The 27,798-nt window shown below is 41.9% G+C and overlaps 1 protein-coding gene across 2 annotated transcripts in view; it reads right to left on the bottom strand.

The window, feature by feature from the left end:
* The window catches only part of sord (sorbitol dehydrogenase), a 36,539-nt gene extending 18,164 nt beyond the window's left edge, over positions 1 to 18,375 (bottom strand). For both annotated transcript variants that reach the window (XM_060911820.1, XM_060911821.1), the window contains exons 1-5: positions 18,256 to 18,375; positions 18,090 to 18,123; positions 8,097 to 8,261; positions 7,623 to 7,782; positions 7,338 to 7,456 (exon numbers count right to left, since the gene is read on the bottom strand). In XM_060911820.1, the coding sequence (XP_060767803.1) occupies positions 7,338 to 7,456; positions 7,623 to 7,782; positions 8,097 to 8,261; positions 18,090 to 18,123; positions 18,256 to 18,309 (532 nt within the window). In that variant the 5' untranslated portion in view covers positions 18,310 to 18,375. The remainder of the gene's footprint in view (positions 1 to 7,337; positions 7,457 to 7,622; positions 7,783 to 8,096; positions 8,262 to 18,089; positions 18,124 to 18,255) is intronic.
* Positions 18,376 to 27,798: the final 9,423 nt, after the last annotated feature.

The raw sequence follows: 27,798 nt of genomic DNA, 5'->3' as shown, positions 1-27,798 counted from the left end.
AAGTCATAGCTGAGACTATGTGCATGATTATGCTGTATTATTCTACTTGATAAAACGTATTGCAGCGAGATTATGCGTGCAATAGAACTAGAATAGTTGCATCCGTGCGACTGTTATTCATGCGCAATTACGCATCCATGTCAAAGATTAGGGCCTCGCATTTCAAGTTCGCACAGGGCCTCGCACCCCCCCTGCAACGGCCCTGATGCCAAACATAAAACAACACACACAAACCTACAGGCAAGTCCTTTAAATTTAAAATACATACAAATAGCTCCGCGGCATGAAAACAAAACGTCAAGGCAAGTCTAAGGTACTTGGCTCGGCGGCCAAAATCATAATTTAAAAAAAATCAACAGACCCCGCGGCTGCACCAGTAATAGCCTTCCTGACTCGCACCGAGTCAACGCTAACCACTTAATCCGCGATCCCAGTTTAGGCGTGTAGGGAACAAAACACTCTGAAGTGATGAATTTTCACCCCCGCTGCATGGGGGGTGACGTCAACGACACATATTCTTACGCTATTTGTGCACAAAGCGGACCATATATGAACACATGCACCAACATAAACGGAGATAAACTTAGCCTACAAAGAAAGAAAATGGATTCACAATATTGTGATTGAATTCGTTTAATTCGGTGGGGGAAAGACTACTCCCGTAAACTGACTGCATATTGCAGGATATTGCAGAGACAGTGCACTTGTAAGTGTGCATGTAAAACCCCCGCCCGCACGACCCTTGTCCTTGTCACAGGTCTGTGTGTGCGCGGCTGTGTCAGCATTTCACACATACACCCACAATAACAAGTAGTCCCCAGTAGTTAGGATTGATACATATGTCTAAAACAGGGTTAATATTAAATTCAGGCTTTTTGAAATAATCCTTAATACAGTTGAATTCTACGATTGCAACATAAGAATCATAACAACCAATCAGATTTGTTCTACTGTGCCAGTTTTAGTAGTGATTTATGTGAAATGTATTTTTGTGCAATGCGCAACCACTTAATATTTCGTATTTGAAAATGCAAATTATTAATACGTCTATAATACATTATATTTTCATAAGAAAACAATTAAGTGATCTGAGTCTCCGTTGAGGGGGCGGGGCTGTAGCCACGAGGGGGCGACGCCCCCTTTCGCCCCCCCATGGCGCCGGGCCTGTGGAGGAGGTTATGTTATGTTTTCACCTCTGTTTGTTTGGGGGTTTTTTTGTTTGTTTATTTTATTGTCTGGTCCCAATGCAAGTCAAAAACTAGTGAACAGATTTTGATGAAATTTTGAGGAAAGGTGGGCCAGTGAACAATTGATTAGATTTTGATGCAAATCTAGATATGTATGTGGATCCAGGATTTTTTTGTCTGTTCCCAGTGTAACTCAAAAAGTAGTGAACGAATTTTGATGAAAATTTGGTGAACAGCTTTAGTACTATCAAGTTATTTGATTTGGATGTTGATATGTGGCTTGGTGGCGGTATGCACCAGTGTTGTTTTTGGCAGCCATTTTTTATTTAGTTTCAGTTTTAGTCTTTTGGACAAAATGCTTATTAGTTTTAGTCACATTTTAGTAAATTCCATCCTTGATAGTTTTGGTCTAGTTTTAGTCGACGAAAACTAAAAGGGTTTTAGTCCAGTTTTAGTCATTCATTTTAGTCAAAAAAAATTACTTTAAAACATTAAATTAGGCCAATACAGATAGGAAATTGTAATTGAGGTTGACAGGTTGTGCATAACATACTCTCAAAACAGTGTCTCAAAACAAACTTGTTTCACTTGAACATAAAAAGTATGTCAAATATTTGGGTTTAATAATCGATGACAATCTTTCTTGGAAGCCTCATATTGATTTTATTTGCAACAAAATAAGCAAGGTTGTCGGACTTTTGGCCAAGCTTATACATTTTATTCCACTACATACCCTTATGACATTATATCGCTCTCTGATTCAACCTTATTTAACATATGGTCTTAGTTCTTGGGGACAGGCTTGTAAAACTCATATAAATAAAGTATTAATCCTACAAAAACGAGCTTTAAGATTAATCCATTTTGTTGATAATAGAGAAAGTGCCCTTCCATTGTTTTCCAAAACCAATATTTTACCAGTAAATCATCTTTTCTATGAATGTATTTCTAAATTAATGTATGACGTTGTTAATCAAAGTGCACCCTCAAACATTTGTAAATTATTTTCTTCTATTTCTAGTATCCATTCTTATAACACTAGGTCATCTTACTCCAAGAACTTACAGTATATACTCAGTATCCTCGTACAAATCTACAAAAGAACTCATTTTCCCGTGTTGGTGTTAGGGCATGGAACCAGATTCCAACTTCTATAAGATCTTCATCTAAATTGTCGTTCAAGAAAAAAGTCAGACACCATCTTTTTTCTGATTTAAGTAGATATGGATATGATGTTGACATCTCCAAACTCTTTCTTTCTACATAATTTTATTTCTATATATAATTAAGAGCTTTATCTATTTATTTATTTACTTATTTATTTATCTTAGTTTTAACTTTAAATATTATTTAATACCATGCATGAATTATTATTATCAGTATGACAAGTATACCTCTCTCTATATATTTTTTCAATGTTACTGAATGATATATTACTGTACCTTTATATCGAATAACAAGTATTGTCTCCTCTTTTTCTTTTTGTTACCAAATAGTTGTTAATTTGTCAAGTATGTTTTATTATCTTTTTCATACATATTTATTATATTAATTCATATAAAATATTTTTTTTCTTTGTAAACATGAATCTGCCTTGATTAGCAGTGCGCTATTTGCAGACTCGTGTAGTCTATTATATGTTTATATGTAATTGAAATAAAAGATTGATTGATTGATTGATTGATTGATTGATTGATTGATTGATTGATTGATTGATTGAAGTGCGCATGCTCTCTACATAAACACTGTCTAGTGCAGACATCCCAAGTCTCCTGGAAGTTCCGGGAGTCTCCCACATATTGATAGTGGCTCCTGGATGCCTGCAAATTGGAGAATATCTCCCGGAATCTAGAGCAAGCGAGCAAGAGCGTGCACGCGAAACATTAATGTCTGCATCGCGCATATGACGGAGTGCGCGAGGGAGAGCGAGAGAGAGTCTGCGTGTGTGCCTGTTCATGTAGCGCATGCTAGACAAAGAGCATCCTGATTGGTTTACAGACATCCAAACTCATTTCAGGGAGGTGTCGTGACACCCCCCTTGCTGATGGGAAAAAAGTCATGCGTCAGGACACCTCCCTGAAATGAGTTTCTGCAGGCTGGGATGTCTGCTAGTGCGCATGCTCCATTGTTCACAGACTCGTGTTTCTGCCTCCATTTAACACGTCACAATATATTAAGGCACAGCAACAGGTCTGAAAAGCTACATTTCCCCCCGTATGTTTTACAGTAACTCAAATATGGGCCAATATATGACAAAGCATTCAGTTGCTGTCCCACCAATAATCCCTGCAGGACAAGTTTTACTCATGACATGTTAATTGAATTTAAGTTAGCTTAACCAAGCCAACTTTAGCATGAAGCTAGTGGTCCCATTCATTTTCACCAGGTCACGGCGTTTTGGAAAACTTCATAGGAAATTCATCACAGCCCGATTGTTGAGTGACATTAACCAAAGGAGAAGAGGCGGTGCGAGTGGGTTGGCTTTTTCCGAAAAAGGAGAAGAGGCGGAGCGATTGGGTTGGCTTTTTCTGAAAGAGGAGAAGAGGTGGAGCGAGAGGGTTGGCTTTTTCCGGAAGAGGAGACGAGGCGGAGAGAGTGGATTGTGCGCGTGAAGCCGGAGGGTTGGCTTTTTCCAGAAGAGGAGAAGAGGCGGAAAGAGTGGGTTGTGCGCGTGAAATAAAATCAAGCAGTCAAAGAAGAAACGGAGCAGCAACGCTCAAGCAAAAAGGAGAAGATTGGAGGTAAACATTTTTTACTTTTGCTTGCAATTGACAAGTCAAGAATCCTGAGGGATCCTGTACAATCATTGTGGAAATGAGATAAAGGGATATTTCCTCGCTTAGAGTAGGCTATAAATAGTATAATGCCGCGGATGCAGGCTAATGTGGCCTACCGGCACACTGTCAAGTAATCGTTCCCTATATCCACTAGAGAGGGCGGTTTAATTATTCTTCAAAAGGGCTCTTATTTAGTATTACGACGAAAGTAGGAATTTATCATAACTACCAGGATAAATCGTTTAGGCGCGAGTCTTGTTGAGGTCCGGGGTCACTGCGATCAGAGTCGGCCGAGTCGCTGTCTGATTCCGAGGCTGCACGGTCAAACCAGTGAGCTACATTCACTGATTGCTTCGCAACGGCCATAGGTTCATACATATATGGTTTCACCTCTCGATATTTAATTTGGAGAGTTCCTACTTCAAAATCGCTATCGCTTTCAGACATTTTATACAACCTCTCACAACCAAAGTCCGTACATGTGTGCTTGGTTCACAAGTAAACACGGAGCTGCTCCCAGTCTGTTTGGCTTAAATGACATCACAACGACTGTCCCCTGGCGGTGAAAGTGCGCATAAGTGAGATGTAAACAAACCTTCGGAAATTGGGCAAAACAGTATATTTTAACCGTTTTATTCAATTTTCTCTCATTCATCTCATCTCATTATCTCTAGCCGCTTTATCCTTCTACAGCAGGGGTCACCAAACTTTTTTCTCTGGGGGCCACATTGTCGTTCCTGACTGTGATGGGGGCCGGGGTCGGGTCAGCTATATCACATAGAATTGTATAACCCAGACAAATATGACCACCAGCAGGCCTCATTGTGTAGTAGAGATTACTAGCCTGGCACAGCCATCCCCACTACTATATCCATACTACTATATCCCCACTACTATATCCCCACTACTATATCCATACTACTATATCAACACTTGATTCCTGGCACATATTTGTTTATCTTTACTAGTGGTTTGCAAAAGTAGTAATCAAGTCTTCACACTTTGTTTTAATTTGAAATACCACAGATATTCCATTTATTTATTTTCTAATAAAAATAATATCAAAGCTGTCAAGGTAAGAAACATCTGCCTAGTTGAGGTGATTGACACTGGCAAAGGTGAGTGGAAAATTATAAATTGTAGGTAGGCCTGTTGATATTATTAATAATAATTGTATGCAGCACTTAATAAAGGCTGCTCAGGCCTATAAAATAAACAGGCCTATAAAATAAATACATTTTAAAAAACAGTGAAATTATAATAATATGAGCAATAGATCACAGCAGTTGTGCCGTGTCCTGCACGTCATTGCTCTCATCCATGGCCAAAGCAAAAAACTCGAATTCTGACGCTTTCTCATTCAGCTGGTCATACACGTTGTCCTCCAAATCTTCGGTTCGCCTGGTCATAGTAGGTGCGGAGAGACTCACCGCGTTGAGCGCATCCTTCTTGTCGGGACACACCTCCTCGGCCACAGCAAGCATGCATACTTTAACAAAGTCCCCATCAGTAAACGGCTTTCCATGGGTAGCTAGTAGGTGAGCTGCCTTATAGCTAGCTCGGACAGCAGCCTGGTTGATCTGGGTTTGGTGAAGGAATACATTCTGTTGTGCAGCCAGTCCGCATTTCATCCTCCGAATCCTGTCTTCTCTTGTTTGCCCTCGCAAACTAGCATACTCTTTGTGGCATAGTTCGAATTACGTGGGAGCCAATGGGAGCTGAGCTCCCATTCCCTCAGGCTCCCATGAAAGAAGCAAACTTAATTTTCTGTGCAACTCTCTCAAATACGTCATATATCACCATAATAAGCTTGAATAGCCTATATCACCATATAAATATAAATAAAACTCATTTCATTTCTGATCACCATGCAGCCATAACTTTGTATTGAACGTGTTATTAAACCGCAACATGTACGGCTGTACTTCACCACCACACCACTATGCGCGCAAACTGAAATTTGCAGCCTGCGAAATCGAATGTGAAGTTAAGTCCGAAGAAGACTTGTCCTCTATCTCAGAACGATCTTCCTTTGTTTAACAATATATATAATTTTATATATATATATATATATATATATATATATATATATATATGCATGCAACACCGCGTGTGTGTGTGCGTGCGTGCATGCGCGCGCCTGTGTGTGAAAGCTGTGCACTGCAGTGCGCAAAAGTGCGCTGGTCCAGGAGAGCGAGTATGCATTGCTTTTTTTTTTTTTAAATAGAGACCCCCATAGGGTCAAATGTATAATTCGAACCCTGCTTTGTGGCGGGTTTCATAGTGACGACGCAGATTATATTCTTTGAAAACCGGCACACTTTCTTTACATACAAGACAAACTGCACGGTCCTTACACTGAACGAAAAAATAATCGGTGGTCCACTGTTCTTTAAAAACTCTGCACTCTCCGTCAGCTTTTCGCTGACCGCTCGCCATTTTGCTGTCCTGAACACTGACAGTTCTCTGCGCGTGCGCTGCCTGTCACTGCTTGATCGCGAGCATATGACGAAAATTCGGAAAATATGAATAGTTCATTTTATAACTAAATATCAATTTTAATTGATAAAATCAACAAAATACAAGATGCAGACATGTTATTATTTGCCAAAAAGCAATTTAAAAAAATAGGCCATGACCACTTTTGGGGATTGCCTCATAGGGCCGGTTCAAGTGGTGGGGGGCAGAGGGGCTGGGGGGCCGGTCAAAGGGGGGTGGCGGGCCGGATCTGGCCCGCGGGCCGTAGTTTGGTGACCCCTGTTCTACAGGGCCGCAGGCAAGCTGGAGCCTATCCCAGCTGACTACGGGCGAAAGGCGGGGTACACCCTGGACAAGTCGCCAGGTCATCACAGGGCTGACACATAGACACAGACAACCATTCACACCTACGGTCAATTTAGAGTCACCAGTTAGCCTAACCTGCATGTCTTTGGACTGTGGGGAAAACCAGAGCACCCGGAGGAAACCCACGCGGACACGGGGAGAACATGCAAACTCCGCACAGAAAGGCCCTCGCCGGCCACGGGGCTCGAACCCGGACCTTCTTGCTGTGAGGCGACAGCGCTAACCACTACACCACCATGCCGCCCTTATTCAATTTTAGGGTGCAAATTAGACACTAGGAAAATTGAATTCGCTTTTTGGGTCATTTTTCTAGACAATAAAGTTGATATTCTACGTTTCACCTCCAACCATTGCCTATGACCTTTAAGTGAAGGCTTTAAAGTCCTGTGCCATTTGCCCTATTTTTGTGTTTGAACTATGATAATAAAAAACAGGCCCTTTAAGTAAAATATTCTACACAAACTAGAACAATACTCATCATGTTATTAATGTAACAGTAAAACCACTGCAGGCAGAAAGGGGTATTAACCTGCTCCACAGATGAACACAGAGCTGCCCAGAGTAACGCCAGCTCTCCTGCATGCGTGAATCCCCACTGAGAGCGGCTCAACCAGAGCCCCTTCCTCATAACTCACATTATCAGGAAGTCTGCACAAAGAAATGTAGATGATTACCTGAGGAGCACATCATCACAAAGCCTGACCTCTTATTGCTATATTCTTGTGGCTCAGAATTTTAATAAAAGCAAAATGTGTCCAAAGGTTGAACATTTTGAAGACAAATGTACAGTGAATTATATTTTGTTGAAACTGACTTGTAGCAGAAGTTGGCGTTATGTTTGTAGTATCTGCAGAGGTTCCCGTCATCAGGTGGTGTGGCACAGAAGAACACAGTGGGCGATAGGTTGTATCGGCCAGATTTGAGATACTCATCCATTTCACGGGGGACTCCAGGCTCAATAGCCACTCTGTCACCTAAACGGACAACAAATGACATAATAAATAGGATTCAAAAGTGGCTTATCATGGTGCTGCATAATCCATCATTTGTTAATTATTAACACAATATTCACTTTTGCAACACTAATATCACTGAAGGCTTCAATATGCAAATAAGTCCAATACCTAATTGTTTTTATTATTGTGAGTGTGTGTGATTATCCTGAGTGATTATCCTGACCAGTCTTACATACTTGTGTTCTTGTGTGGCTGTATGAAACCAACAAACATTAATAATTTCATCCTAAACAGTGCAGGTTAATCTTTAAACATGCTTTTCTCTAGCAAACCTGGTTTGAGGTGAATGACTGCAGATCCTACTTTGACCACTTGCCCTGCTGCCTCATGGCCCAGGACCATCGGCTTCTGAAGAACAAAGTCCCCAATCCGTCCATGCTGCCAGTAATGCACGTCAGAGCCGCAGATCCCCACTGAGTGCATCTGAAGTAAAACCTCTAAAGGTCAACAAGAAAAAAAAAACAGTTAGTTACCATGTTTAATGTTAAAGCAGAAAAATCCCCAGACTGTGTTGAACTCATTAACATTTACAGATTTGAAACATAGACAGAAGCAGTTGCAAATTCTATCACCGTCATTAGTAGCCATACTGATTACTTATATGCAACATACTCCACCCCTTTTGCTCTGTTACACATAATAGACACAGTAATGCTGAAGACTTCATTTTATTTAACAAATACAATCATCTGTATCTCTTATTTTTTCATATTTCTCTTGTTCAGTAATAAATACAGTCAAGCCAGAAAGTCTGCACAGCCCTTTCACCTTCTCCACCTTTTATTACATTACAGACTGAGGCCCTGTCCACACGGCAACGGATTCAGGTGACTCCGATACAATTGCTTATCGTTTAGGCCTGGCGTCCACACGGCACCGGCGTTTTGGGTGCCCAAAACGCAATCTTTTTGAGAACGGGTTCCAGAGTGGAAAGATCTGGCAACGTTGCCGTTGTGAAGTCGTCTGGATGAGTAGAACGGATTTGTTTACGATGACGTCACAACCACATGACTGTGAGTGCTTCACGCTGGGTAGAAGTGTAACGAATATCACCAGGAAAAAGCCTTACAGAGCACTAGTGAGAGTGAAACACGAGCTTGGATATCTCATCTCATCTCATTATCTCTAGCCGCTTTATCCTTCTACAGGGTCGCAGGCAAGCTGGAGCCTATCCCAGCTGACTACGGGCGAAAGGCGGGGTACACCCTGGACAAGTCGCCAGGTCATCACAGGGCTGACACATAGACACAGACAACCATTCACACTCACATTCACACCTACGGTCAATTTAGAGTCACCAGTCAACCTAACCTGCATGTCTTTGGACTGTGGGGGAAACCGGAGCACCCGGAGGAAACCCACGCGGACACGGGGAGAACATGCAAACTCCACACAGAAAGGCCCTCGCCGGCCCCGGGGCTCGAACCCAGGACCTTCTTGCTGTGAGGCGACAGCGCTAACCACTACACCACCGTGCCGCCTGAGCTTGGATATTATTATTATTATTATTATTATTATTATGTTCAGTGTTAGTTCACAGTAGTAATGCAAGAAGCAGAATAGTGACAGTAATAGTGAAGCAAAAACATGCAATTGTACAAACACTGCAGCTCTACAGCAAAATATTCATTTATGAAATGGTCTGATTCTTAACACCAGTAGTGCCAATGATGATCTCATTGCGATGCGAGTTGTCAACAAATCCTATAACTTGGTTCATGAAACGCGCTTACAAAATATTTTCACTGTGAATATTTATTGTGTAATGGTGCAATCCCGCCAGCAAAAATAGGGAAAAAAAAGGAGCGATCTCACCTCTTCAGATGTTGATTTAAGTCTGACAATACATTCCTCAAAAAGGGCATAGAGGAGCAAATTAATCCAATTTATTCCGGACCATTAAAGACGCCGCCTTCCGCGTAGAATCATACGTCATCCTCGCCGCCATATTGGATAGGTCAAAGCGGAGAATAAAGATTCATGTGCTGCCTTTAACTGTACCAACAGGTTTACCATCCAAACGAGATCACATGGGATTACCTTTCACAGGTGAGAAACAAATTAATCCATCAACGTGTAGTATTCAATTTATTCCGGACCATTAAAGACGCCGCCTTCCGCGTAGAATCATACGTCATCCTCGCCGCCATATTGGAGAGGTCAAAGCGGAGAATAAAGATTAGCTGCATTTAACTGTACCAACAGGTTTGCCGTCCAAACGAGATCACATGGGATTACCTTTCACAGGTGAGACTGGAAAAATACTTTTTCATTGTATTTGGTCATTATAATGTAATTTTACAAACAGATTTTCCTGACTTTGTGGCTAATATGAAGTCTCGCGCATTATGCGCATGCGTCCTTACTACTTCTATTGTTCTGGTGTCTCCAAAGGGACCGTCTTACAGCGCCCCTAGAGGTGTGGCATGTGTATTGCATCGTTTTCAGCAAGCGTTGCGTTGCCATATGGACCAGATATTTTACTGATTGTTGCCCATTTGGACGCGATATATTTTTAAATAACATCTCGTTGCCGTTGTCGTGTGGATGTAGCCTTATTCTACAATAGATTGAGTTCATTTTTTGTCACAAAATTCTACACAAAATAGCCCTTAATGACAAAGTGAAAGTAGGTTTTTAGAAAATATGCAATTTTATTTTACTGACAAAAATCGGTTATTTAGGGATTACATATCTATACACACCCTTAGCCTAATACTTGGTTAATGCACCTTTGGCAGCAATTACAGCTTCAAGGCATCTTGGGAAAGAAGCTACGAGCTTGGCACACATTTTTGCCCAGTCCTCTTGGCATATCCTTGCAAGCTCAGTCAGGTTGGGTGGGGAGCATTGATACACAGCCATTTTCAGCTCCTTCCACAGATGTTCAATTGGATTCAGGTCTAGGCTCTGGCTGGGCCACTCAAGGACATTCACAGACTTTCTCTGAAGCCACTCCTTTGTTCTCTTGGCTGTGTGCTTCGGGTTGTTGTCATGTTGGAAGGTAAACCTTCACCCCAGTCTGAGGTCCAGAGAGCTCTGGAGCAGGTTTTCTTCAAGGATCTCATGTACTTAGCTGCATTTATCTTTCCCTCGGTCAGGACTAATCGCCCCGTTCCCATTGCTGAAAAACATCCCCACATCATGGTGCTGCCACCACCATGCTTCACTGGGATGGCATTAGCCAGGTGATGAGCGGTGCCTGGTTTCCTCCAGACGTGATGCTTGGTATTCAGGCCAAAAAGTTCAATTTTGGTTTCATCAGACCAGACAATCTTGCTTCTCATGGTTTGAGAGTCCTCTAGGTGCCTTTTGGCAAACTCTAAGCAGGCTGTCATGTGCCTTTTACTAAGGAGTGGCTTCCGTCTGGCCACTCTACCATAAAGGCCTGATTTGTGGAGTGCTGCCTGGATGGTTGATCTTCTGAAAGGTTCTTCCATCTCCACAGGGATACACTGGAGCTCTGTCAGAATGATCCTCGGGTTCCTGCTCACCTCCCTGGCCAAGGCCCGTCTTCCTTGATCACTCAGTTTGGCTGGGCGGCCAGGTCTAGGAAGATTCTTGGTGGTTCCAAGCTTCTTCCATTTCCGAATGATGGTGGCCACTGTGCTCTTTGGGACTTGTAAAGCTGCAGTAATTTTTCTGTACCCTTCTCCAGATCTATGCCTTGACACAATCCTGTTTCTGAGGTCTGCAGATAATTCCTTTGACCCCATGGCTTGGAGTTTGCTCTGAAGCCCCATTTACACGTAACCGGATATCTATGAAGACGCATATTTATTTATGCGGTTGCACCTCTCATTTACACATAAACGGAGGTTTCAGTCACTGAAAACAGATATCTTTGAAAACTCCGGGCAAAGGGGAGATTTCTGAAAACTCCGTTTTCATGCCTGCGTGTAAATAGTGGAAAACGGAGTTTTAGGTTTTCCCGACGTCACGATATGCGTCATGGAACAATATTTACGTCAGGCGCTCAATATTTTGGTTTGATGGTCTCATGGATGCAACACGGGTGGTCGTCCTTTTTACATATTTGCAAATACTTTTGGTTTGTTTGCATTTGCAAATAGGACTACAACTGCTTTATGAGGAGCAGAGGAGAAGGACTGCGAGGAGGGTCACAGTTTTTCAGGCACTTTTCCTCCCACCAAGGCAAAGACTTGCTGCTTAGCAACGTCGCCGCCATCATGTCATTTGTATTTTCATAATTCTGATAGGCTAATATGGCTTTATACTTCCTCTTATACTGCCACCTATATGTTTGACATGCTCATAATAGCGCTTAGCCGCATCTATGCGGATCCGTGTAAATGCAGATATTTTGGAGAATGGTCTGGTGTAATCGTGGATATTTTGAAAACGGAGAGGCGGGGTTATCCGTTTCTATACATACCCGGGTACGTGTAAACTAAGCATGACATGCACTGTCAACTGTAGGACCTTATATAGGCAGGTCTTGGCGATCCCCAATCATGTCCAATCAGTTGAATTTACCACAGGTGGACTCCAATTAAGTTGTAGAAATATCTCAAGCAGTATCAGTGGAAGCAAAATGCAGCTCAGCTCACTTTTGGGTGTCATATCAAAGGGTGTGCACACTTGTGTACATATGATATTTTACATTTTGATTTTTAATAAATTAGCACAAATGTCTAAAAACCTGCTTTCACTTTATCATTATGGGCTATTCTGTGTAGAAATTTGTGACAAAAAATGAACTCAATCTACACGGAGTGCAGAATTATTAGGCAAGTTGTATTTTTGAGGATTAGTTTTATTATTGAACAACAACTATGTTCTCAATCAAACAAAAAGACTCATAAATATCAAAGCTGAATATGTATGGAAGTTAGAGTGGGGTGTTTTTAGTTTTGGCCATTTTAGGAGAATATGTATGTGTTCAGGTAACTTTCACTGTGCAGAATTATTAGGCAACTTAATAAAAACCAAATGTGTAGCCATTTCACTTATTTATTTTCACCAGGTACACTGATATGACAACTCCAGATTTGCAAATAAACATATCTGACATTCAAACACAAAACAAAAACAAAATCAGTGACCAATATAGCCACCCTTCTTCATGAGGACACTCAAAAGCCTTCCATCCATAGATTCTGTCAATTTCTTTATCTGTTCACGACCAACATTGTGTGCAGCAGCAACCACGGCCTCCCAGACGCTGTTCAGAGAGGTGTACTGTTTTCCCTCTTTGTAGACCTCACGTTTTATAATGGACCACAGGTTCTCTATGGGGTTTAGGTCAGGTGAACAAGGGGGCCATGTCATTATTTTTTTCACCTTTCAGACCTTTACTGGCTAGCCACGCAGTGGAGTATTTGGACGCATGAGATGGAGCGTTATCCTGCATGAAAATCATGTTCTTCTTGAAAGATGCTGACTTTTTCCTATACCACTGCTTGAAGGTTTCTTCCAGGAACTGGCAGTAGGTCTGGGAGTTGAGTTTGAGTCCATCCTCAACTCGAAAAGGTCCAACAAGCTCGTCTTTGATGATACCAGCCCATAGCAGTACTCCACCTCCACCTTGCTGGCGTCTGAGTCGGAGTGGAGCTCTGTGCCCATTACTGATCCAGCCACAGGCCCATCCATCTGGCCCATCAAGAGTCACTCTCATCTCACCAGACCACAGCACCTTAGAAAAATCAGTCTTAAGATATTTCTTGGCCCAGTCTTGACGTTTTATCTTGTGTGCCTTACTCAGTGGTGGTCGTTTTTCAGCCTTCCTTACCTTGGCCATGTCCCTCAGTATTGCACACCTTGTACTCTTTGACACTCCAGGAATGTTGCAACTCTGGAATATGGCAGAACTGGATGCTAATGGCTGCTTGTTAGCTTCACGCTTGATTTTCCGCAGATCATGTGCAGTTATTTTGCGCCTTTTTTTCCCCACACGCTTCTTTCAACCCTGTTGACTATTTGCAATGAAACGCTTGATTGTTCGGTGATCACGTTTCAACATCTTCGCAATTTCAAGAGTGCTGCATCCGTCTGCAAGACATCTCACAATTTTATACTTTTCAAAGTCTGTCAGATCTCTCTTCTGACCCATTTTGCCTGAGGAAAAGAGGTTGCCTAATAATTATGCACACCTGATATAGGGTGTTGATGTCATTAGACCACACCCCCTCTCATTACACAGATGCACAGCACCTGATATACTTAATTGGTAGTAGGCTTTCAAGCCTAAACAGCTTGGAGTGGGACAACATGCATTAAAAGGATGTTGTGGTCAAAATACTCACTTGCCTAATAATTCTGCACTCAGTGTATTGTAGAATAAGTCTGTAACGTAATAAAATGTGGAGAAGGTGAAAGGGGTGTGCAGACTTTCAGGCTTGACTGTACATGAGAATCTTCTATAATATTACAGGTCCAATTGTACCACAGCACTCTTGAATTCTTGAATCTCTACATAATGCTTAATAGCTAAGAAAATCATGCTGTTATATAACAAAGGTTTTTTTTTTGGCTGGTTGATTGGTTGGTTGTTTTTTGTTGTATTAACTTCAGCAGAGGGCGGCATGGTGGTGTAGTGGTTAGCGCCGTCGCCTCACAGCAAGAAGGTCCGGGTTCGAGCCCCGTGGCCGGCGAGGGCCTTTCTGTGCGGAGTTTGCATGTTCTCCCCGTGTCCGCATGGGTTTCCTCCGGGTGCTCCGGTTTCCCCCACAGTCCAAAGACATGCAGGTTAGGTTAACTGGTGACTCTAAATTGACCGTAGGTGTGAATGTGAGTGTGAATGGTTGTCTGTGTCTATGTGTCAGCCCTGTGATGACCTGGTGACTTGTCCAGGTTGTACCCCGCCTTTCACCCGTAGTCAGCTGGGATAGGCTCCAGCTTGCCTGCGACCCTGTAGAACAGGATAAAGCGGCTAGAGATAATGAGATGAGAACTTCAGCAGAGAGAAAAAAACAGATGCTGGTGAGGGAATGTCTGTTTATAGCTGCTATAACAAGTGTAAACAGGAACTCATTTGTCTTGTAGATATTTCATGAGATTATATATAACTACAAATGGATAAAAAGCATGATGTGTCCTTCATTAATAAATGAAATGTATACTTAAGAGGAATAATGCACATCAGGGCGGTAACAGTAACATCACCTGTCAGGCTGTATCATACCATCACGTGTGGATTATTTTGTTTTATTCCTTACATATATTGTCTGTATATGGTGTACTGTTTATATTGTTGATAGCATACATAATAATAATAAAGTATATACTGTATTTTATAGATATTTTATGCACAATATAGATACTATATAATTATAGTGTTTATTGTAGATAGATACATTTAGATATCTAAAAATAGATATTGCATAAAACAGATATTTTAGACATATTGTGTACAACCCCGATTCCAAAAAAGTTGGGACAAAGTACAAATTGTAAATAAAAACGGAATGCAATGATGTGGAAGTTTCAAAATTCCATATTTTATTCAGAATAGAACATAGAGGACATATCAAATGTTTAAACTGAGAAAATGTATCATTTAAAGAGAAAAATTAGGTGATTTTAAATTTCATGACAACAACACATCTCAAAAAAGTTGGGACAAGGCCATGTTTACCACTGTGAGACATCCCCTTTTCTCTCTACAACAGTCTGTAAACGTCTGGGGACTGAGGAGACAAGTTGCTCAAGTTTAGGGATAGGAATGTTAACCCATTCTTGTCTAATGTAGGATTCTAGTTGCTCAACTGTCTTAGGTCTTTTTTGTCGTATCTTCCGTTTTATGATGCGCCAAATGTTTTCCATGGGTGAAAGATCTGGACTGCAGGCTGGCCAGTTCAGTACCCGGACCCTTCTTCTATGCAGCCATGATGCCGTAATTGATGCATTATGTGGTTTGGCATTGTCATGTTGGAAAATGCAAGGTCTTCCCTGAAAGAGACGTCATCTGGATGGGAGCATATGTTGCATCTAGAACCTGGATATACCTTTCAGCATTGATGGTGTCTTTCCAGATGTGTAAGCTGCCCATGCCACACGCACTAATGCAACCCCATATCATCAGAGATGCAGGCTTCTGAACTGAGTGCCGATAACAACTTGGGTTGTCCTTCTCCTCTTTAGTCTGAATGACACGGAGTCCCTGATTTCCATAAAGAACTTCAAATTTTGATTCGTCTGACCACAGAACAGTTTTCTACTTTGCCACAGTCCATTTTAAATGAGCCTTGGCCCAGAGAAGACGTCTGCGCTTCTGGATCATGTTTAGATACGGCTTCTTCTTTGAACTATAGAGTTTTAGCTGGCAACGGCAGATGGCACAGTGAATTGTGTTCACAGATAATGTTCTCTGGAAATATTCCTGAGCCCATTTTGTGATTTCCAATACAGAAGCATGCCTGTATGTGATGCAGTGCCGTCTAAGGGCCCGAAGATCACGGGCACCCAGTATGGTTTTCTGGCCTTGACCCTTACGCACAGAGATTCTTCCAGATTCTCTGAATCTTTTGATGATATTATGCACTGTAGATGATGATATGTTCAAACTCTTTGCAATTTTACACTGTCGAACTCCTTTCTGATATTGCTCCACTATTTGTCAGCGCAGAATTAGGGGGATTGGTGATCCTCTTCCCATCTTTACTTCTGAGAGCCGCTGTCACTCCAAGATGCTCTTTTTATACCCAGTCATGTTAATGACCTATTGCCAATTGACCTAATGAGTTGCAATTTGGTCCTCCAGCTGTTCCTTTTTTGTACCTTTAACTTTTCCAGCCTCTTATTGCCCCTGTCCCAACTTTTTTGAGATGTGTTGCTGTCATGAAATTTTAAATGAGCCAATATTTGGAATGAAATTTCAAAATGTCTCACTTTCGACATTTGATATGTTGTCTATGTTCTATTGTGAATACAATATCAATTTTTGAGAGTTGTAAATTATTGCATTCCATTTTTATTTACAATTTGTACTTTGTCCCAACTTTTTTGGAATCGGGGTTGTATAATATAGGTATTGTATATTATGTATATAATAGTTATTATAGATTGAATATTATTATACTGTGTAATGTCTATATTGTCCAATACATATATTTATATACTTTTTTCTTATATTGCATATACACATCTTACACATGCATATATTCACACTTTTTTTCCCCTTCTGTATCACGAGAGAGACTCCAACTGCCAGAACGAAATTCTTTGTGTGTGTCAATATACTTGGCTAATACACATTATTCTGATAAATGAAGAACTGATTACAGAGCGGCACGGTGGTGTAGTGGTTAGCGCTGTCGCCTCACAACAAGAAGGTCCTGAATTCGAGCCCAGCAGCCGACGAGGGCCTTTCTGTGCGGAATTTGCATGTTCTCCCCGTCAATTGCAAGAAACTCCATAACCCGTATTTGAATTTTGAATGTTACCAGTGGATCAGTTAGAATATAATATATCAGGGCCTCACAATGATGACAAAAATAATAATAATAATGGCTGTTTTATTCAATACTGAAATCAGGCAGTCTGGCAACAGAATAGTTCTTCTGCACTTTATCATGGCCTACAATAGAAATATACAATATTATTTTAAAGCTTGATAATTGATGAGTGTGGGCAGCATGGTGGTGTAGTGGTTAGCACTGTCGCCTCACAGCAAGAAGGTCCGGGTTCGAGCCCAGTGGCCGGCGAGGGCCTTTCTGTGTGGAGTTTGCATGTTCTCCCCGTGTCCGCGTGGGTTTCCTCCGGGTGCTCCGGTTTCCCCCACAGTCCAAAGACATGCAGGTTAGGCTAATTGGTGGCTCTAAATTGACCGTAGGTGTGAATGTGAGTGTGAATGGTTGTCTGTGTCTATGTGTCAGCTGTGCGATGACCTGGCGACTTGTCCAGGGTGTACCCCGCCTTTCGCCCGTAGTCAGCTGGGATAGGCTCCAGCTTGCCTGCGACCCTGTAGAACAGGATTAAGCGGCTAGAGATAATGGATGGATAGAAGAACTGATTATTGTGATAAACTTATGAGAGCACTAACACAATTTATCATAATATCAGTATTATATCACCCACCTCTAACAGCTGCTCATTTTCAGAAAATAATTCTAGTTTAAAACTGTACTTTATGAAGGAAAAGATGTCACTAAATTATGTAAAATAATCCAGTGATATCAGCACACAGTCAATGTCTTTCTCAGGAAAACAGCCTATTTGGCACCACTGCATGCAGTCGAGGGGCAAAAGGGCAAAAAACAGAGCAGTGTCAGCTTTCACTATCAGTCTATAATGTTTGATCGTACCTTCAGCTCCAGGCTCTGGTATGGGACGTTGTTCCTGCAAATAACATTAAACAGGAAAATCACAATAATTCAGTGACTGAATGACATCTGTCAAAACAAACTGTTTATTTTTATAGAACCTTTATTTCATTAGAATAACAGTAGTGTTAAAACTAATTCATCCTACCAGCCTTAGATCGCCTTTACTGTGTAAGACCAGGGAAAGGTTGTCTTCCTCCATTTCCTTCTTTCACTCACTTTAGTGTTTTGTGCAAAGTTGCTTTAAACACCAGTGGTGGCTGCGCGTGACACTCCCACTCTCTTATTTTTCTCACCCGTATTCCGATTGATTCCGGTTAATAAACCCCGCCCCTGCGCTATGATTGGTTAGTTCTATGTCCGATCTCTACAGCAGTTCGTTAGCGTCCACGTCACTTACAGAACGACACGACGTCGCGGAAATAGAGTGGCAGAAGACTTTTATTAATCCAGAGCATTGAAAAGGAGGAAACACAGCGTCTGGTGATGTCCGTGAGTTCAAGACTTCAGGCAGTCATTGCCAACAAAGGGTTTTCAACCAAGTATTAGAAATGAACATTTTATTTACAATTATTTAATTTGTCCAATTACTTTTGAGCCCCTGAAATGAAGGGATTGTGTTTAAAAAATGCTTTAGTTCCTCACATTTTTATGCAATCATTTTGTTCAACCCACTGAATTAAAGCTGAAAGTCTGAACTTCAACTGCATCTGAATTGTTTTGTTCAAAATTCATTGTGGTAATGTACAGAACCAAAATTAGAAAAATGTTGCCTCTGTCCAAATATTTATGGACCTAACTGTGTGTGTATATATATATATATATATATATATATATATATATATATATATTGTGTGTGTGTAATGTACAGTATGGACAATAGACATTACATTATTACATTATAATAATATGCAATATACAATAACTATTATAACTATTATATACATCATATACAATACATATACACAATCTATCTATCTATCTATCTATCTATCTATCTATCTATCTATCTATCTATCTACAAAGTAAAAGTTTGTGAACCCCTTGGAATTTTCTATATTTATGTCTAATTCCCATACATGGTCATATCTTCATGTAAGTCACAATAATGAACAAAGACAGTCTCCTATAACTAAAGATACACAGATTTTCAAAGAATGTTTGACCATATTGAATAAATCATTCAAACTGTGAAACTGAAGGTTGGAAAAAGTAAGTGAACCCTAAGCTAATGACTTTTTAAAAAGCTCATTGCAAACAGAATTTAGCACACCTGGGTTCCATTTAATGAAACGAGTTCAGAGGTGTGGCCTAGAATTACTTTGATTGATAAAAACCCCTGAAAAGTTTAAGTTTGAACTTTTGGCAAGAAGCATATCCAGATGGGAATCATGCCAAACACAAAAGAGCTATCTGAAGACCTAAGATCAAGAATTGTTAACTTACATAAGGCTGGAAAGGGTTACAGAGTCATCTCAAAGATTTTAGGTATTCATCAATCTACTGTCAGGCAAGTTGTCTATAAATGGAGACAATTAGGTATTGTGGCTACTCTGCCTAGAAGTGGGTGCACTGCCAAGATGACCCCAAGAGCACAACGCAAAATCATTAATGAGGTGAAGAAGAACCCTAGAGTGACCATGAAAGACTTGAAGATGTCATTAGAACTGGCTAACATCTCTGTTCATGATTCAGCAATATGCAAAACATTGAACAAGAAAAGAGTCCATGGCAGGACACCAAGGAGGAAGCCACTGCTGTCAAAAAAGAACATTGCTGCATGCCTGAATTTTGCAGAAGAGCACTTGGACACTCCACAGTGGTACTGGGAAAATGTTCTGTGGCATGATGAAACCAAAATTGAACTATCTGGGAGGAACAAGCAGAACTCCATTTGGCATAAAAAGGGCACTGCATATCAACATCAAAACATCATCCCTACAGTAAAGTATGGTGGAGGGAACATCATGATTTGGGCCTGCTTTGCTGCGTCAGGGCCTGGACAGCTTGCCATCATTGAGGGGAAAATTAATTCCCAAATTTATCAACAAATTCTCTGGGATAATGTGAGGGTGTCTGTCCATCAACTGAAGCTCAGAAGAGGCTGGGTGATGCAACAGGACAATGACCCAAAACATTGCAGCAAATCCACAGCACAATGGTTTTAGAAGAACAAAATCTGCCTTTTGGAGTGGCCTAGTCAGAGCCCAGATCTCAATCCTAATGAGATGCTGTGGAATGACTTGAAGACAGCCATACACAGAAGACAACCCAAGAATATGGAGGAGTTAATGCCTTGGAGCCCAAGGCCTTTTAGGCCCTGTCCACACGGCAATGGATTCAGGTGACTCTGATAAAATTGTTTATCGCTTCGGCCTGGTGTCCACACGGCACCAGCGTTTTGGGTGCCCCAAAACGATATTTTTTGAGAACGGGTTCCAGAGTGGAAAAATCTGGCAACGGCGCCGTTGCGAAGTCGTCTGGATGAGTAGAATGGATTTGTTTACGATGACGTCACAACCACATGACTAGAACAAGCAGCACTCTCGCGCGCATCATTTGTAACAACAACAGTAACAATGGATAAGAATCTTTATTATTGGATAAGAATCTTTTGAAATTGTTTACACATTAACCTGACTGACCTGCCAGACAGACAATTTACACCTGCTTTGATGAACAGAAAGTACAGTCTTCCACACAAAGCAACAGTTACCTGACTATAATGGAGGCAGAGGGGAAAAGGGTCAGAAGACCCTTCAACAGACTGTTTTGTATGAACCACTGCATTGCATTCACTTTTGTATACAGCTTTTCTTTTAAATAAACAAGTATCTGAACCATTTCTTGAATTTCTTTTTTTTATTGGATAAGACTGCTTTTCAAAATGTTCACACACAATATAAAAAGTTATATAAATTATATAAAAATGCTTTTCAAAATGTTTACACACAATAAGAAAATTAAGTTATATAAAACTACGCACACTAATAAAACTAATTTGTACACACAGAAGGCACGATTTCCTCGCATAGTCGCAGCCATCTTCTTGTTGTTGTGTGTTTGTTCCTGTGAGTGCTTCACGCCGGGTAGAAGAAGGGGTTTATGCGCATGCATCCTACTTCTTCTATTGTTCTTTCTGGTGTCTCCGATGGGACCGTCTTACAGCGCACATAGAGGTGTGGCATGTGTATTGCATCGTTTTCAGCAAGCGTTGCGTTGCCATATGTACCTGATATTTTACTGATCTGTTGCCCATGTGGACGCGATATTTTTTTTACCCACTAAAAAAAAAATCTCGTTGCCGTTGTCGTGTGGATGTAGCTTTAGACACTCTGAGGCAGTTTGGTAAACCTTTACATTTTTAAGTATTTCATCTAACTAAAACCATCTATGCAAAAGTGGAACATATGGTTATATTCTAGAAGACATCAGCAATAATGAAATGAGAGTAACATGAATGTAATGAAAAAAGTTTTATTAAATTTCAGTGCAAACACAACTAGACAAAAACCTATTTTCAAAGGTGTTCAAACCTTGTAAAAATACAGTATAAATATATCTGAGCGGGGCTTTCAAAGTTTGAACATTGTAAACATAGGTCTTGGCTACATAACAGTAACGAGCATTTAGAAATTGTATGTAGTTTCAATACAAATTGTAAAACAGTCTGACAAATGTAAGCCCATGTTTACATTAGACCGTATCAGCGGATCATCAGATTAACGTTTTTAAAACGATTAGTGTGCACACAGCAACACCAATACACGGATACGCTCGGCTCCACAGGCATCCTGTGCTCCAAATCACTCCGCCCTGAACAGCGAGTGCCCTCTGGAGGGTGCACACTCCGGCCCTGCGCAGCTCACAGAGCACGCGAGTGAAGTGCACAAGCAGTGATTCGGGACTGAGCCACTGTGTGTGTGATCCCAGCGCACATCACTTACCACTTGCAAGTGGAAGGATGGCAAGCCTAAAGACAATCATAACTACACAATGGGCAGTATTTGCATCAGTATTTTCATACTTTTATACTCTTTAATGAAAGGTGATACAAGGCGGAAGTCCGCGCCGTTTTTCAGCAGTCGCGTCACATGACCAACGCCAGCGAATCAGGAAGGTGAATGTCACAGTGACGTTGTCCAATGACGACGCCAACTAGAGCTCAGCACAGCGTATCCACATATCTCAATGTTTACACAGCACCGGAGCTGACACGATCTGGATTGAATACGTGGACCCTGGCGGATTCCCATTTCCCGGCGTTTCCAGGCGTTTTAATGTAAACGGACAGTGCATCCGCGAAGAAAACGAGACAGATACGGTCTAATGTAAACTTGGCCTAAGTCACAAGTCTCTTTCACATGCATACTAATGAGATGGGCGTATCACACCTATGAAAGGCCATCCCAGCTGTCTTTGTCCATGTGGTATTGACTGTCAATCTGACAATAGCTGTCAATTGATGCTCTGCCAGGGTTTAGGTGGGGTTTACATTAGACCGTATCAGCGGATCATCAGACTAATGTTTTTAAAACGATTAGCGTGCACACAGCAACACCAATACATGATTCGCGTGCACACAGCAACACCAATACACGGATACGCTCGGCTCCGCAGGCATCCTGCGCTCCAAATCACTCCGCCCTGAACAGCGAGTGCCCTCTGGAGGGTGCGCACTCCGGCCCTGCGCAGCTCACAGAGCGCGCGAGTATAGCGCATGAGCAGTGATTCGGGACTGAGCCGCTGTGTGTGTGATCCCAGCACATATCACTTACCACTTGCAAGTGGAAGGATGGCAAGCCTAAAGACAATCATAAGTACACAATGGGCAGTATTTGCATCAGTATTTGCAGTATTTTCATACTTTTATACTCTTTAATGAAAGGTGATACAAGGCGGAAGTCCGCGCCGTTTTTCAGCAGTCGCGTCACATGACCAACGCCAGCGAATCAGGAAGGTGGATGTCACAGTGACGTTGTCCAATGACGACACCAGCTAGAGCTCAGCACAGCATATCCGCGTATTCTCAATGTTTACACAGGACCGGACCAGACACGATCTAGATTGAATACATGGACCCTGGCGGATTCCCGTTTCCTGGCGTTTCCAGGCGTTTTAATGTAAACGGACAGCGCATCCGCAAAGAAAACGAGACAGATACGGTCTAATGTAAACTTGGCCTTAGAATAATAATAGAACAATAGAGTTTAGAAAGGAGCTTGGATTGAAAAGAGCTTCAAAAGAATAAAATTCAAACATGTGGCCTATAGAACTTAGCAGTTCGCATCTTGATGCCAAGCACGAAAACAGACTCTGTTTTGCTGAATGCAAAGGTAGACGAGGCATGTATCACACTTCCACAGGGTCCATACGTGTTTGTTTATACTCTATGGGTGGGGCGTGTTTACACTCCTGTGCTGTCACACAATGACCCAATAACGGCGGTCATTACCGGGGCATTTATCATCTGAATACCTGAGGGGTGTGTCAAAAACAGGCTGCTGCTCCCTCAGCTGCCTGAAATCATAACATCTCATCTCATCTCATTATCTCTAGCCGCTTTATCCTGTTCTACAGGGTCGCAGGCAAGCTTGAGCCTATCCCAGCTGACTACGGGCGAAAGGCGGGGTACACCCTGGACAAGTCGCCAGGTCATCACAGGGCTGACACATAGACACAGACAACCATTCACACTCACATTCACACCTACGGTCAATTTAGAGTCACCAGTTAACCTAACCTGCATGTCTTTGGACTGTGGGGGAAACCGGAGCACCCGGAGGAAACCCACGCGGACACGGGGAGAACATGCAAACTCCACACAGAAAGGCCCTCGCCGGCCACGGGGCTCGAACCCGGACCTTCTTGCTGTGAGGCGACAGCACTAACCACTACACCACCGTGCTGCCCGCTATATATAATATGTGCTATATTTACTGTATGGACATGGTATCAGAAAACAATTTTATTTATAAGCAGTAGCCACATGTACCGGGCGGCACGGTGGTGTAGTGGTTAGCGCTGTCGCCTCACAGCAAGAAGGTCCTGGGTTCGAGCCCCGGGGCCGGCGAGGGCCTTTCTGTGTGGAGTTTGCATGTTCTCCCCGTGTCCGCGTGGGTTTCCTCCGGGTGCTCCGGTTTCCCCCACAGTCCAAAGACATGCAGGTTAGGTTAACTGGTGACTCTAAATTGACCGTAGGTGTGAGTGTGAATGGTTGTCTGTGTCTATGTGTCAGCCCTGTGATGACCTGGCGACTTGTCCAGGGTGTACCCCGCCTTTCGCCCGTAGTCAGCTGGGATAGGCTCCAGCTTGCCTGCGACCCTGTAGAAGGATAAAGCGGCTAGAGATAATGAGATGAGATGAGATGAGCCACATGTGCCAATAGGGTACCTATTTTCTTCCTTCATATTCATCATAAGTGCTACCAGGTGAGGTTTGTTTTGCCTGGCAACACTTATGTTTTGATTTGAGATTACTTTGCTGAGCATTTTATAAAATATATGTACAAAACATGCCCTCACATTAGCTTTGTACTTCCAGTGATATTGGAAATATGGTGCAGTTGTACAGCACTAAGTTTAATTAAAATTGTCACTTTGAGAAAAAAAGACAGTTAAACTACTTAAAAACTGTGCAGCTGCTTGCCATATTTGATCTATCTATCTATCTATCTATCTATCTATCTATCTATCTATCTATCTATCGACACTTCAAACTTTCCTTACAGTGAATGCTGGTTTGATTAATACATATTTACATGAGCTGTGGGTGGTAAAAGAGAGCAACTGGACTTGCTTGAAGATTCTTGAAGACGTTTCACCTCTCATCTGAAAGGCTTCTTCAGTTCTGTCTGACTAATAGGGAGTTTCAGGTATTTATCCTGTCATGGATGAAAAGCAATCCAAAGGTGTCGTTGAGTCATCCTGTTGGTGTGGGTCACTGGGGGCTGGGTGTGAACGGCCTAGAGAGTCATTGGGGTGATCAATCGTTGTTGGTTCTCTCTGTCCTCCTGTGAGTCACTGAAAACAGCTGGGTTTTGGTGTGCATTCAGTTGTCTGGGAAGTGTGCCAAGGACTGCATTGTAGGTGGCTAATAAATGGTGTCTTGGCCCATGTTTACATTAGACCGTATCAGCGGATCATCAGATTAACGTTTTTAAAATGATTAGTGTGCACACAGCAACACCAATACACGATTTGCATGCACACAGCAACACCAATACACGGATACGCTCGGCTCCGCAGGCATCCTGCGCTCCAAATCACTCCGCCCTGAACAGCGAGTGCCCTCTGGAGGGTGCGCACTCCGGCCCTGCGCAGCTCACAGAGCGCGCGAGTGAAGTGCACGAGCCACGATTCGGGACTGAGCCGCTGTGTGTGTGATCCCAGCGCATATCACTTACCACTTGCAAGTGGAAGGATGGCAAGCCTAAAGACAATCATAAGTACACAATGGGCAGTATTTGCATCAGTATTTGCAGTATTTTCATACTTTTATACTCTTTAATGAAAGGTGATACAAGGCGGAAGTCCGCGCCGTTTTTCAGCAGTCGCGTCACATGACCAACGCCAGCGAATCAGGAAGGTGGATGTCACAGTGACGTTGTCCATTGACGACGCCAGCTAGAGCTCAGCACAGCGTATCCGCGTATTCTCAATGTTTACACAGCACCGGAGCTGACACGATCTGGATTGAATACGTGGACCCTGGCAGATTCCTGTTTCCCGGCGTTTCCAGGCGGTTTAATGTAAACGGACAGTGCATCCGCGAAGAAAACGAGACAGATACGGTCTAATGTAAACTTGGCCTTAGACCACCACCTCTGTTCAGTGATGGCCGTTCCAGGTTGACAAAAATGGCTTCTTTAACTCCTTGCTCATACCAACAATCCTTTCTGGCTAAAATGTGTACGTTGCAATCCTGAAATGAGTGTCCTTTGTTGTTAAGGTGAAGCTAGACACCAGAGTCCTGGCCTGAGGAACTGGTTCTCCTGTGTTGAGCCATGCGCCCGTGAAGCGGTTGTTTTGTTTTTCCAATATACGAGTCTGTGCATTCCTCACTGCACTGAATTGCATACACTACGTTGTCCTGTTTGTGTCTGGCTATTCTTTCCTTAGGGTGGACCAGTTTCTGCTTCAGGGTATTACTGGGTCTGAAATGTACCGGAATGTTGTGTTTGTAGAAGATCCTCCTGAGTTTCTCAGATAGACCAGAAACGTAGGGAATGACAATGTTCTTGCATTTACATTCATAATGTAAAGCTGTAGTTTCAAAGTCACACCAATTCTTTAAATACATACTGATTTTTCCTCCACCTGTGAATGATTCCACACAGCACCACTAGTTTTAAGTTGTTCTCTCAGTACAGTGGAGTGTGTTGAAATTACTGTCTGTAGTAATCTCACACACACACACACACACACGAGACACACGAGACACAGTAAATAGAGACTGGTTGAAGAAAATGCTGATGTATTTATTTAATTGTAGCATGTTTTAGAGCCATATCTGGAAACATTTCTAAAATAAATACATTTAATTTTCAAATTTATTAGGGTTCAATTTCCACCTAGTCTGTCTATTTCCTGTTGGTAATTGGTTATGAGCACCTGGAGAAAGAGAGAAACCACACACATGCGTCAGGTTTTGCTCAATCTGAAGTTTACTGATAAAGCATGAGCGTGTGTGTGTGTATAAGACTCTTCTCAAGCAATAGGTTTAGAAATGTATATAAAAACAGTAGATTAGGCCAGTCCATACCAGTTCTGTGGTATACAGAGTAGGTGAGAGACTGAGAGCACAAATTAAAACACCAGACAGTTTAGGCTTTTCAGCCGTGAAAGATTACAATGAATCATTATGTTACAGATAATATAAATCAGAGAAAAGTAGAACATGATGACATTATTCTAATAAGTTTCCAAACTACAAATTCATAGAGGTCTCTCTGAGATGATAACATGGCTTATTACCTGTCTGTTTTCATGTAGACTCCAGAGGCCTCTTAAGATAAATGGTGCCCACGGTCATAACAATTTGCAGAGTTGAACCCTACCGACATTTGTAGTCATGGCAACCTATTCTTCTCTTGCCAAAATGAAATTCATTTAAAACAGTGATTCTCAAGCCTTTTTAAAGCCACAAACACCTTTAACTGTAAATTAAATTCCACAGACCCACTCAGTACAGATTTATTTTATAAAATACAAATATTATGCAAATATATACAATAGTATTTTATATTTTTGTTATAGCGATTTTTTTTCTCCCTTGAACCTTCTATGAACAGAACACACCAGTTCCAAGTTAACTTAATTTATGTTTGAGTTATTCTTCATGTACAACAGGGGCGATTGCTCTAAGACAACGAGGGAGGCTCAGCCTCCTCTAAAAATGACGAACATCGTGTAGGATGAATTGCGCTAGGCTTATGTTATAGCCGACCTTATAACATTGCTATTTCAGATCCAGAATCATAGAAATATATGTGCTCAACCCAACTACAGTGCGAAATCATTCCGTTATAACTTTCCCCAGTTCGCCTAATGTGTGCGTGAGTTTTTCCCCCTCGTGACAGCGCGATGCAGCCCAGCCTCAGTGGACTTCAATGACATCTGGGAGCTATGCGCTTTTCAATATCAAAATGCAAGACGATTATTGGACAAATACTGCGAAAATGCCTGCCCAC

The sequence above is a fragment of the Neoarius graeffei genome, chromosome 27, assembly GCF_027579695.1.
Source record: "Neoarius graeffei isolate fNeoGra1 chromosome 27, fNeoGra1.pri, whole genome shotgun sequence".
NCBI lineage: Eukaryota > Metazoa > Chordata > Actinopteri > Siluriformes > Ariidae > Neoarius > Neoarius graeffei.
This window is presented reverse-complemented; position numbering and strand designations above follow the sequence as displayed.